Source organism: Neopsephotus bourkii, unplaced genomic scaffold, assembly GCF_033783945.1.
Source record: "Neopsephotus bourkii isolate Nb327-2 ecotype Australia unplaced genomic scaffold, CSIRO-AGI_Nbou_v1 NB_1655, whole genome shotgun sequence".
In the NCBI taxonomy this organism is placed as follows: Eukaryota; Metazoa; Chordata; class Aves; order Psittaciformes; family Psittacidae; genus Neopsephotus; species Neopsephotus bourkii.
The window spans coordinates 5225759-5238552 of NW_026902129.1; the positions used below are offsets into that span (position 1 = coordinate 5225759).

Here is a 12794-nt window from a genome sequence, read left to right on the forward strand (position 1 = left end):
GGAAACTTTTTAATCCAGCCTGATTTGCTTATTTATGAATTTGTGAGGTTATCTTCTGCCCCTGTAGGATTGTCACAGCATAGTCCCTTTGCAGCTTGGGAACTTGGATGTATCCTCTGGACCATTTCCACCTAGTTAATCGTGTTGTTTTCCACTGACCCACCCCAGAAGATACAGAGTATAGCTAAACAAGTGCTGCACCATTGCCACTGCTTCACACAGAGCTGGTCTCCTGCTAACATGAAGCAATTGCTAGGAACTGACGAAAGTGATACCATGGCTGGGAACTTCCCTCTTAGCTGCTCCAGTAGATTGACCCTTCCCTGCTTTGCTGCAGCAGAGGTAGGAACAGTTAATGTTGGATGGAAGTAGATGTTCAGCCATCAACCATCGTAGATGTAGGTAACGTGTAATAGGTTCAGGAGATTTTCTGTGACAGATGCAGAAAAATGGGTTGTCCAGCTCCTGCAGTTGCTAAAGTAGAGCCAGCATAATTTCATTGTAAAGAGTTAGCTTGTGAAATGCTCTGAAAATTAAAAGTGGTAGATCGGAAAAATTAATCTCCACATTGTCGTATACAAAATAAAAACTGCATAAATCCAAGAGGGTCACTTCATCCAAATGAGTTAACTGCTGCAGTGTTTTTCTTTCTGCACAAGTCCTTCATTAATGGTTCTAATGCAAGCAGTTTAGAATAGCACCTTATTGTTCTGAAGATAACACTGAAAAACTGTTTGGGAGCCTTTTCTAGGAATATGCCCTTAAGGAACTTTGCTTAACCAGATGTCACTGCGTATTTTAATATTGATTTGCTCTTTGTAAATCACAGTCTGTGAAAGTGCCGAGCATTTTGATTTGATCTCATGACAGAGTGAGTTTGAGAATGTCCACCAAAAAAAAGTGAAGCACTTTGTATTACAGTAAATGATAAAGAAAGGCTGGGTCCTTGGTTCAAAGGAAAGATCCTTTAGTTCTGCCAGTGTTTATCCGTGCACAGTTAGGTTAGAAGTTAGCAGCAAATGACACCAGTTGGGAATTATTGTGAATCTGAATTACTTTTACAGTCCCTCCCATCTGTCCTTTGTGTTGACTTACAGTTCCTGTTGCTGAAAATCTCAACGTCAAATACGTATATTGTAAGAAATAAGAAAGAAACTTAAAAGGTCAGCTCAGCTGGTTTTACTTTCCTTTAGGACACTGAAAATCAGTCTCTCTGTGGAATGGGTAATTGTAATCTGATGTTGCTACACCAGGGCTCTGCGGTAGCAACATGTCCTCAATTGGATTATTTTGTTGTTCACTACTGCTGTTACCATGATGAGTGGAATGCGTTCTGTTGCTCATTAATGAGCAATATCATTGCAAACAGATGCATATGTTTAGACTATTTTTGTGATTTTGTTCCTAGTTTACAGTAGGCCTTTTAAGTAAGCTGCATATATACAGTGATTCAGACTACCAGCTGAAAGCAGTATTTATTGCTCTTACAAATTATTGTCCTGCTATGCTGTTTTATAGACCAAATCTTCTTGAGCAGTCTGGTAACCCTGTACAGTTAAAAAAGGTTAAATTTTAAACATGTTTTAATTGATTTTGTGGGGTGTGAATGAAAGTGGATAGTGACAGAACTCAGCAAGAACAGTATGCATGTTGGAAGATCTTTGCAAGAAATAGTGATAAAAGGTATGTTTGGAGGCAATAAAAAGGGCAACTAATGGAAAAATACTGCAAGACCATTCAAAACAAACAGATGATGGCTAGTTCTGAGGCAGGGCAATGGACAAAAAAGCAGAACAGAATCAGTTTGGGAGAGAAATGAGAGATGAGGTGTGAGCAAGAGCAAGATTAGATAAGGATTTGATTATAAGAAAAGATTGAATTTCACGTTAAGAATAATTCAGCCCAGCTTATTTTCCATTGCAGAAAGCCTTTAACATTTTGTTCTCTACAGAAATTCTCATGCTGGCATTATCAGTGTAGCATCTGAGCTCTTTTCAGTATATTAGTGGGTAATACGTGTCAGATTTCTCATCTCTGTAGTTCATTCCTTCCTTTTGACCTCTGAGGTGAATGTTTGGTGGAGTTTCTTGGCTTGGTTGTTTCTAATTTATATATACAGAGAGCTAGTTTATATTTATCTGTTCACAAACTGTATCTTGCATTTTATGCTAGAGGTGGGAAACATGAAGGAAAGCAGTAAAGGAAAGGGAAAAGCGGTGAAAAAGGGAAAGGTCTGTGTTATACAGTGGAGAATAGTGAAATTTTTGATGGTTCTTCAGTCCTGAGTGACTTAATTTAACAGTCTGTGTGTCACCATATGGACATTCGGCTTCCTGCACAGGGTAACTTGCAGTCTTCCTGCTCAAATGAACTCTAAACCTGAGAATTGGGGTCAATTGCTATACACCTGAGGCACAACTTGCCTGGGGAAGGTAGTTATTGTATTATAAACCCCTGCCCTGGGCATGCAGTCCTCTAAAAAGACTGAGGTAGTGACCACAACCTGTTGTCTTTCAGAGGTTAAATAGCACGGTCACAACACCAAGAAAATATAGTTACATATGGGAAATTAAGAGACTAAATGCTTTCTGTTTCTTCTGGGACATGAATATATCTGGATTAGAAAGGAGTCTGGAGAGGTCTCTCAGGTCATTCTCCTGCCTTCAGACAGGACCAAATGTCATTCCTGATGTATGTTGTTTTGATTTGTTCTTAAAATACCTTTTACCACTGAACGAACCTCACTGCTTTCTGCCCATTTCCTATAGACATTTAATATCGTTTGCAACCTTTCTGTTTCCAACAACATTTTATACAGTTCAAAAATCGCCATTGCTCATGCTGCTGAGTATGGGAAGAGGATTGCTTCATGGGGCTTTCATATCACTCTCCTGCTTACACCCACGTTATGAGATCCCTTTTCTTCCTGTTTTTATTTTCTTGTTGGCAGTAGTATAGTGGGTTGACTTAGGATCGCAGTACCATGTGTGGAATTCCCCAGATTCCTTTCTGTGGAATTGCTTTCTCTCCAGGCTCTTCCACCATGCCTTGTTCATTGCTATCCCAGTGTCAGACTTCTCACATGCTCTAATTGTATTAAATGCCAGTATTTCAATCTAGTTTCTCAAAATATCTTCTGCTTATAATCTGCAGTCCTCAAAAGAGTAGCCTCTCCCAGTTTCATATCTTCATACAGAAGAAACACCTCATATCAGTCCCAATTCATTTGGTACAGGCAGTCCCTGTGTTTCTGGCAGAGGCAGGTGCTTAGACTAGGTATTTTGTTCTTCTCTGGTTGTTAGATTTCCCTGGAACTCACAGACTATTCCCTGTCATCTGACATCTGTGTATTCCCAGTTTTATCTCTTGGACAGTCTAGGAGTGGGGAGAAGCTGAGTGATTTACTAGATATTTGTATATAGCATCTTTGGAAAAGTATTAAAGCTTCAGGCAATGTTAACCCTGTGGTTCATGGATATACTATTTGTATTTCTTGTGCACAGTCTTTTTAGGCACACAATGATGAAAAATGTGGAACATACAGTTTTCCCTCATCCTGCTGGAATATCAGAGTTGTAGTCTGTGGTTTTAAAACACCAGCAGTTCATTAAAACAGATTTCTTGCAAATAACTAACCAGAGTTGACTACAGGTAAAGTGAAAAAGAGAACAGTTTTCCAAGTGCTGGTTTGGAGAAGTATTGTATATGCTTTTAATAAGGATGGCATGCTTGAACATCAGCAGGAAAGAAATGGAATGGTATGGGGTTTATTTAGGGATGGAAATGTGGCCCATTTTCTTTAGTCTGTGTTGTGGAGGACTGGACAAAGAGTGATTCTAGAGGATGCTGTTACAATATTTAAGATGAAATGAGTTGGGTCCTATCACAGCAAGGCAACAATGTCTATACCAGCTGTTGGTGAGGAATATTGCTCATATTTCTCAGATTAAATATTGCTACTGAATCAGCAAATAACAGAGGAATGAAGGAATAGCAATCACTTAGGATGATAAAAGAGTAAGCAGGCACCAGGTAGACACCAAAACTAACTAGATAATAATTGGAAAGATAGCCCTGTTTAGTACTAACATATCATATTGTAGCCCTTAAACCCAGAAAACCAAAACCAAAAAGCATGGGTTTGTGCTATTAGGTCACAGAGTTTACCTAATGTAATTAAACAAATGGAAAGAGATCAGTCCACATAACCAGACTCCTATTAATCTGATCTTAGTAGTCTTACTAAGGTTTTGAAGAAATGGAGGACAGCATAATCAAATACCTAGAAGTAGATAGAAGGGAGAGTAAAATGCAGCAGACTTTTTCAGCAGTTGATTGTTGGGGATTAACCTATCTCATTCTCCAATAAAGCCCAGTAGTTTCTTCTCAGGCAGGAGAAACACAATGGATCTAGTTTGTCAGATATCAATGAAACAATTGATACACTGTGATGATGGAAGTTTTTAGCTAAACTAGGGAAGATGGGGTTTGAGAGAGGAATTGCTAAGTGACTTGTGAACTGGCAGATAGAATTGTCTTACAACTTACAGTGATGGGTTAACTGTTGTCTGATAGAGTTTCTCAGAGATCAGTAGCAAAGCTGATCCTATTTAATGCTTTGACCTTGGCTCAAAATCAGGAATATAATGATGAAATGTGCTCATGATACAGATTCAGCCTCAAAAAATAAGCAGAAAGATTCAGATGAAGTTACAGAATGTAAGTAATGCTGTTGACAGTAGCAGCAAGAATTTCTGTATAAAGATGGAGCCTGTTGTTTGGAAGTGATTGAAGAGAAAAAGAATGGGGGACTGTACTGAGGATATTTAATGTATTGAGCGATCTCAGGATGGCTTTGAGCCACTATTCTGGATTAGTCAGAAAATTGCTGTTTATCAAGCAAAATAATTCCAGTAGAGAAATACAGAAATATTGATCAACTCTGAAATCACAGAACATTGGAAAAACCTTCTCCAGGATACTCATTAGATCACAAATGCAAGTGGGAGCAGAGCTATGAGGAAGAGCAACAATAGAAAATCTGTTTTCCTACAGGATACTTGTTTTCATTAAAATACAGGCTGAGAGGGGTTTCAGTTGCTCTCTGCAAAATCATCAGATGTGAATGCCAAAGAACAAAGGTTGTTTGAGACATAGTCAATGTTACAAAAAAGAAAAACAACCCAACAAACCAACCCATAAAAACCCTGAAGAAAACAACATCTGTAAACTCTCTGGTACATTTTTGGGGTGGAAATGAAAAGCAAGTGTATTACACTTAAAGGGATGAAGTTCTATTCTACACTTGCCTTTCAGAAGGAGTCATAGAGTAAGAAAGTTCTCAATGTGGAGTCAGCGAGAGTTCATAAGCAGCAGTACTTAAATCAGCAATATTTTGAACTGGAAGGGACACAACTCGGTCATTAGGACCTTACTTCCTCTTCCCGGTTTTGTGGCAGCTTCTAACTTTAGAGCCTGACTCAGGAGGGAAGGGTGGTTTGGAAGTTAATTATTAGTCTTTTTAATGTAATGTAGCCTGATTCCTGAATTGAATTACCTATGCATATGGTCTTATACAAATGAACTGCAATTAGAGCATGCATTGGCTTTGAGTGGATATGCTTTGTATATACTAAATGCTAAGCATAAAGTAGATAAACTATATGATTGCATATGCTTAAAGAATTTTAAAACTTCAAATTTCCTAGCAGGATGTGTATGGAAATACATACACAAGATACCTTCTATCTAACCAGTATTTGTATCTTACTATCACTCTATGGCAAGAAGAGTTTTTGAAAGATAATGGAGTTCACACTGAGAAATAATACTGCTCTTGATACATCTGCTGAATTAAAAATGCGGGCCTTTTTGTAATTTTTGCATTCTGGTTACCTAAAATTAGAGGTTTGCTAATAGCTTTAATAGAGAATAAATCTTAATGTGTCTGATAAGATAAACTAATATAAAATTGAAAGCGGAGGGAGCACATAAGGAAATGATCCTGTAGTCGTATTTAAACTCCAGTTAGCACTAATATTAAGGTATTCTTTACTCCCTGTTTCTAAATGCATCATATTTAAAACAGGGTAAAAAAGATGAGTAAAGGGGGAATTTGCAGATGCAGACTAGGCTGGTCCAGCCATCATACTAAAATTAGGTATAAAATTAACATCAAGGAGTTTGCTGAGTATCTCTGGTTTTATGACTTAATATGCTGCATTAAATGATACAGATAAATATCTGTTTTTCATATGTCCCTAGATTAAATTGTTTACCCCAGTTATATAGTCAGTAATGAAGTATCTTTACTAGTTATGTTGCAATAAAAATAAGTTATACTACAGTAAAATGCAAAAGTAGTTGCTAGCATTATATGTGAAACTTCATATAAATAGCTGGTGAAATGCACATAGAAAATGGTTAGTTTGGTCATGGGAAAAATACTTCTAAAGTAATGTATGTTCAAATGGAAATGAAAAAAATAAGTGAGCAGCAGTAATTTTGAAAGGCTGGAAAACAGTACAAACTATATTCAGATTTAGGAACTTCTGTAGATGTTTATAGCCTTGAATGAAAATTACTTTTATAAGATTATTTTTGAAGTGTGACTACTCTCTGCTTTCTCTACCCTTGTACTCACCAGGTATGGATTTATCATATCAATTGTTAATCATTTGAATGTTTAGAAATGTGCCATTCTATTGTTCTTGTTTTTCATCTTTAATACATTTCATGTCATATTTTATTCTTGGTAGCTGAGTCATGTGTGCCAATGCTGTCAGCTGGAATGTGAGGATATAGATGTCTAATAGGGGGTACACCCAGATACTTTCAGTTTTAATAGCCTGCTACCTGTCCTTAGGTGTTACTTAATAGAGTTTTTTTAATTACCTCAGGGATATGATGAACTTCAGATTTATCATGGAAATAAGGATACTTAATTTATAATGTGCTTATGAAAATATTTTTATTTGTCTAATAAGGGGTCTCCTTGGTTTTATTTTTAATATCATAATAAAAAGTGTAGTTCATAAATTAGATTGGGCCAACTTAACCTGAAAGAAAAACTCCTTTAGTTCTTGATCAGAAATGCAGAGCCTGTACTGAGTCTGACTCTAATGAATTTAATAATAAGAAAAAAAAAAGGGGGATACTTTGAAATTATTATTTCAAAGCCCTGACAAAGAAAAGAAATTTAATAGTTTCAAAGGTGAGCGAACATGGCAATTCCCATTTTCACCTTTCTTTGATAGGAAAGAAACTGGACAAACTCAAATCTTTGAAATCATATTTCGATAATATTTCAAACAATATGTTCTGCTATGACTTTGGGGTTTGCATTCCTTACACTCTCCAGCAACAGCAAAGCAGGTGGTGGCACAAAGATGAGCAACCCTTGCTGCAAATCCCTGTGAAGAAGAAACATGGACAGCTTCTATACTGAAGCCAGTTGTTTTAATAATACAGCATTAATAATTTCCATCCTAGCCAGCAGGCAGTCTGCTTCCACTTTTTTCCATTGCTGGCAACAAGGAGATGAACAGCAATTCACTCGCATTCTTGCTTTGAGTCACTTGTGGGACTGCAGTCCTTGAGGCATGACACCGCCTGCACAGCATTTTGTTCATTTTGTGTTGACAGCTAAATACCAGTCAAACGTACTTTAGAACCCTAATTTTTGATGGGTGAATGTATTCCACCTTGACTGTGCTTTTTTACTGTTTGTAAAAGGTCTGCAAGAAGGCCTGGATGAAGCACCTTTTGTGCAGTTGCGTGTTCAGGTATAAATTCTTTTAATCTGCCTGAGATAACAAGGATTAATTGCCAGGCAAGGTCATGATGCACTGCTCGGGCAGCTCACAATGTGCCTGTGTGTAAATCTTGATGCTCATTTACTTTTTTCTTTCTGTCTTTGCATCTTGTTCTGACAGGTGTGTGCCCAATCACTGTGAACATGGTGGCAAATGCACTCAGACGTGGGACAGCTTCAAGTGCACTTGCGATGGAACTGGATACAGCGGTGCCACTTGTCATAACTGTAAGCCATCCTGGGGGGCTGGAATTACAGTGGAGTAGGAAAGACACTGGTGTCTTCTGGTTGATACGAAAAGTCAAAGTCTTCCTCTGGTTATATATATATATATATATATATATATATACTAAAACCTTTTCTGAAAGGAGGTGTTGTTTTATTCATACTCCACCGTGTCTACATGGAGATGCATTTACGTAGCACTGTGCTGCACCACTGCAAGGGACCAGAGCAGTACAGCTGTCTTAGTTACACATACTCTCTTAGAAACATGTTCTTAGCAATTGCACACTAGAGTTTCAAATGGACACAGAGAATCTGCACTGAGCTGCTGGGGGGAGCTCATGACTCTCCCTGCTAGAGAGACACTGATTCAGGTTGCTCATCCCAGAGAACGTTCATATACTGATTTTGGGCCATTCTGAAATCAGGTTATTTACTCTGTCAATATGAATTTCTCAAATAAGTGTATTTCCTATGATCTTTGCATGCCCTACACTATTAAAGCACAGAAAGAAAAGAGAAAGGTACAGTTGCTCTTTTATAGGTTCTGAACACTGTATGCTGAGTCAGTGGCATGTCTTCTGTTTCTTCTCTTGTGTGCTAGAAGTGGGATTTCCAAATATGAAGTCTATTCTGAATCAAGTAGAAGATACAGAAAACATATCCAGTCCTTAGTTGTGTCCTTTCTTTTCTGTAGCAAACAACCTCTAAATATTGAGGAGAGAATAGACATGCTTCTGAACAGATGAAAAGTTAAAATTGAATCCAGGATTTACAGAAATACTGATTTTTGTAACTTTACCATTTAACTTAACTATGGCTTTGTCAAATTTTACAAAGATAATTGCAGAGTTAATTAATTTTTAGCAAAAAAAACCCAACCCAAACTACTGAGAAAATGTTGCCAATTCACAGTTGTCTGCATTTCAACAAAAAAGTAAGAGGGAATATATTCTATATAGCAACTATGAATATATATATATGTATCGAATAGCAAAGTTATCTATGCTCTGGCTACTGAACTGGTAAATCTGAAGGAGTTAAAAGACAAATGAATGTTTATTAAAAGTATAGATTTATGTACCAATGCTTGGAGGGCGAATTTCATGGGCAGCCCTTTTTCCACCAAGTGTGAATGTGCATAGTGACGCTGTGGTTGTGCCTCATCTTGGGAAAGGAAACAGAATTTACAGTGAGGGAGTATTTCAGGGAAAAGAAAAAACAAATCTTATGTACAATATGAATATCTATATGAATATAATGCATATAGTATAATGTTTTAAAGCTCTGGCTGATCTGTTGCAGCCAGTTGGAAAAGATGATTCCTGTGCATGTTAAGATGTTTAACTGCAGGAATGGAGGGATGGAAGCTCAGTTAAGTACATTTTAGCTAGTGAGCCTCTGGAAAGACATATTATTTTTTAGGGGAAACTGTATCAAATTGGATCCAGCAGCCTGCCAGAGGTGAGGATGCTGCAGAGGTGAACCTGCTGCATCTGCCTTCTGCCCATATCCAAGCACTAGCAAGACTGTAAATTTATTCTATGTGGGCATGTACCCACAGAGCCCATACACACTATATGTACATGGCTGGCATACAGATCATAGAGCATGAACATGTGCACAGCACCAGAGGCCTCAGCCTGCTCACCTGTGTGGCAGAGCAGGATACATGTGCGCTAGTGAGGATGGTGAATTGAATATCCATAGCAACACACAGTGGATCCTTCCTGCTGCCCAGCTCAGCACTCGGTCAACCCAGTGGCTGGCTCTGGATCCCAGCCTCCAGAGCTGCTGCTGCCTGGAGGCAACTGGGTGCCTCCAGGATCACTGGAATGCTGGATTGCCTGGCTGAGTATTATTTGGGCTCCTGTCTATGCTCCTCTGTGGGTGTGCAGATGAGCTTTTAAGGCATAACCTAACATAGTTCAGCTTTCATCTTGCAAAGTAGCAAGGACAAATGGATGGCATCACTTTTCTGAAATCACATTTATTACAAAGGAAAGAAATAATAATCTAAGGAGCTGTGAACATTTCTGTTAATAGGATTTTCACCTGCCTTTTATGGATAAAATAATGCAATAAAGCAAGCAAAAGGCACTGCTGGGCTGCAGTATCAAAAGGGGGATTTGGAGTATATTTTCCTGTCTTTAGCTATGGAATGGATAAAGTGTATGGGATTACAGATGTCCAGGTCATTTGTAGTCACACTGTTCAAGAGCCTTTTTTAATTCAGGAAAAGTTTCTAACTCAGATAGCTGAGCTTTTGTTTCATTTTTGTGTTTAAAGATCATAACTTTAGTTTCTAGCATGTATGTTTCTGTACTTTTGGGAATCTTTCCTACAAAACAAGGGTGAGCAGAAAGTTACTCACTAGGTAGATAATCTTGTCAGAATATGGGAAGTCTTAAGCCTTTCTGTTGTATAGAGTTTAATGGCACAAAAATGGGTGAAAAACAAAATTACGGATTGAAGCTATAAACTGAATCCACCTGAACATTGCCTTTATTGAGCAGCCAATAGCTATCAGTATTTACATGAATACATTCCAGTATTAGGTATAGCTGAAAATAATGAGGGGTTTTGTTGAAGCTTGCCAAAGGTTGTAATCACACTTTCCTGAGTTTTGGGGTCTCAGCTCTGCTACAAAGGTATCTGCCCTATCTGTCCTCTCCTACTTGTGCAGCATCCATGTGTACTCAGACACTCTTGGTGTGCTGCCTTCTGCTTTTGAGTTCTGATGTTTGTGGTGGTTTCGGAACAGAAGAGGTGTTAGAATGATCACTGGTGTGTGGTATATGAATAACTGAAAACATTTTTAAAGAGCATTGTGGGTTGTATGGAATTTAGCAGATGTCATGATTCAGTGGGACAGGCAAGTGTTAAGTATAGAGAGCGCTCATTCAGTACCGCTTTACTTACATACAAGATTATTTTACAAAACAAATAGTATTCTCTACATATTTTAATATATTTTTCTTTTCTCAATGTATTATTTGTGCAGTAGATACAACAGCAGTTCTCAAAGAGGTTGGAGTCAAGACTGCATTAGTGGGGATTGTAACTATAGGTGATGATTTTAATGAGTTTGAATTTTGCTGATCTTAAAGGAACAAGATAATTCAGTTTTACTGAAGTATGTGTGGAGACTGTCAGTAAATTGATTTTGCTTTGGCCAGAGAATCCAACACTTCTCTAAGCCTTTGACCTGAAACAAGGCAGGGCTTTACAGCCTTGACTGAATTTCAAGTTGCAGTTTTAGGTTCCTTTGAAATTGAAATTCAGAGATGTCCTGGGTTCAGCCGTAGCAGTCATTTTTCTCCTTCTTAGTAGAAGGTGCAGTGCTGTGTTTTGACTCTTGGCCTGGGAACAGAGCTGATAACTCTGATGTTTTAGTCTGACCAAGGACTTTGTGAGCCTCATGCTCTGCCAGGGAGGAGGGGAGGCCGGGAGGAAGCAGAGACAGGACACCTGACCCAAACTGACTGAAGAGGTATTCCATACCACAGCACGTCATGCTCAGGATGTAACTGGGATTTACCCAGAAGGGTTAGGGGTGCGGGGCTGGATGAGGTATCAGTCAGTGCTTGGTCGGGCTGGGGGGGGGGGGGGGTGTCACGTTATCGGTTGCCTGGTGGTGAGGTGTTGTATTCTCTTCCCTTGTTATTTCCTTTATCATTATTATTATCACTGCTGGTAGCAGCAGTGACTTGTGTTATACCTTGGTTACTAAACTGTTCTTATCTCAACCAGTGGGAGTTGCATTCTTTTCAGTTCTCCTCTACGTCCCTCTGGGAGTAGGGGGAGGGCAAGAAGGGGGGGAGTGAGTGAACGAGCTGTCTGGCTGGGTTTAAATCACAACAAAAGGTAAACATTAAAATAAAAAAATCTGAAATAATAAATTAATTCTTATTATTTCTCCAGTTGTGTACATCAGTGATGCACATTTGCCATTTTAACATCATGAAATAATCTGCTTTTCACAATAGGACACCGTTACAGGAACACACTTCATCTTTCAAATACACACCAGAATATCCAAGCTTTGTGTCCACTGCCTTGTTATTTGTCAGAGGCTTAAGCTGGCATTCACAGAAAAAGATGTCTCTACTCCACAGTCATTTGTATCATCCAGCTACAACTGGGTTCCTGGCCTTAATGGTGAATTAACCAGAAACAGTGGGAAGTTGTAGTTCTCTACCCTAAAAATCTGCAAGGTTTCTTGTGGTGAACATCCTCAGTGCCCAAGATAATGCTATAGCCTGGTAAATACCAGACTAGAGCATCAATGTTATCATTAGACAAGACTAAAAGATAAATGTATTTACCAAAAAATAATGATTTACAGCACTCAACAGTTACAAAATTATTTAAGAAATGATTAGGGTTATAGTTAAGAGTAAATATCATCCTTACCTGCTTTATTGCATCAGCTATATTTTAACCCCTGACTACGTAACCTTTACAGCCTACCAAAGGCTGACCTGGTGCACGGAGTTCTTAGGAGCAATATTTTTCCAGAGCCTTCAAGATTTTGGTTTCGGAGCCTTCAAGAACAAGAGCTCGTGACCTCTGAATCCTCTGGCTTTGTTTCATCATAGCTTGTTGTGAATAAATGTTAACCTGTATTTTGGAACATGATTCAGTGTTAATGAGGAATTAAGCACTGATCTTCTCTTGAAACGATACATATGTGAAATGTCACTGCAAGCCTAATGGACATTGACAGATTTTTCCAACAATATTTACCTTCTCC

The 12794-nt window shown here is 38.4% G+C and overlaps 1 protein-coding gene across 1 annotated transcript in view; it reads left to right on the forward strand.

Moving 5' to 3' along the window:
• The window catches only part of CNTNAP2 (contactin associated protein 2), a 1027100-nt gene that overhangs the window by 658761 nt on the left and 355545 nt on the right, over positions 1–12794 (forward strand). The window contains exon 11 of the mRNA XM_061374850.1: positions 7935–8041. Coding sequence (XP_061230834.1) covers positions 7935–8041 — 107 coding nt within the window. The remainder of the gene's footprint in view (positions 1–7934; positions 8042–12794) is intronic.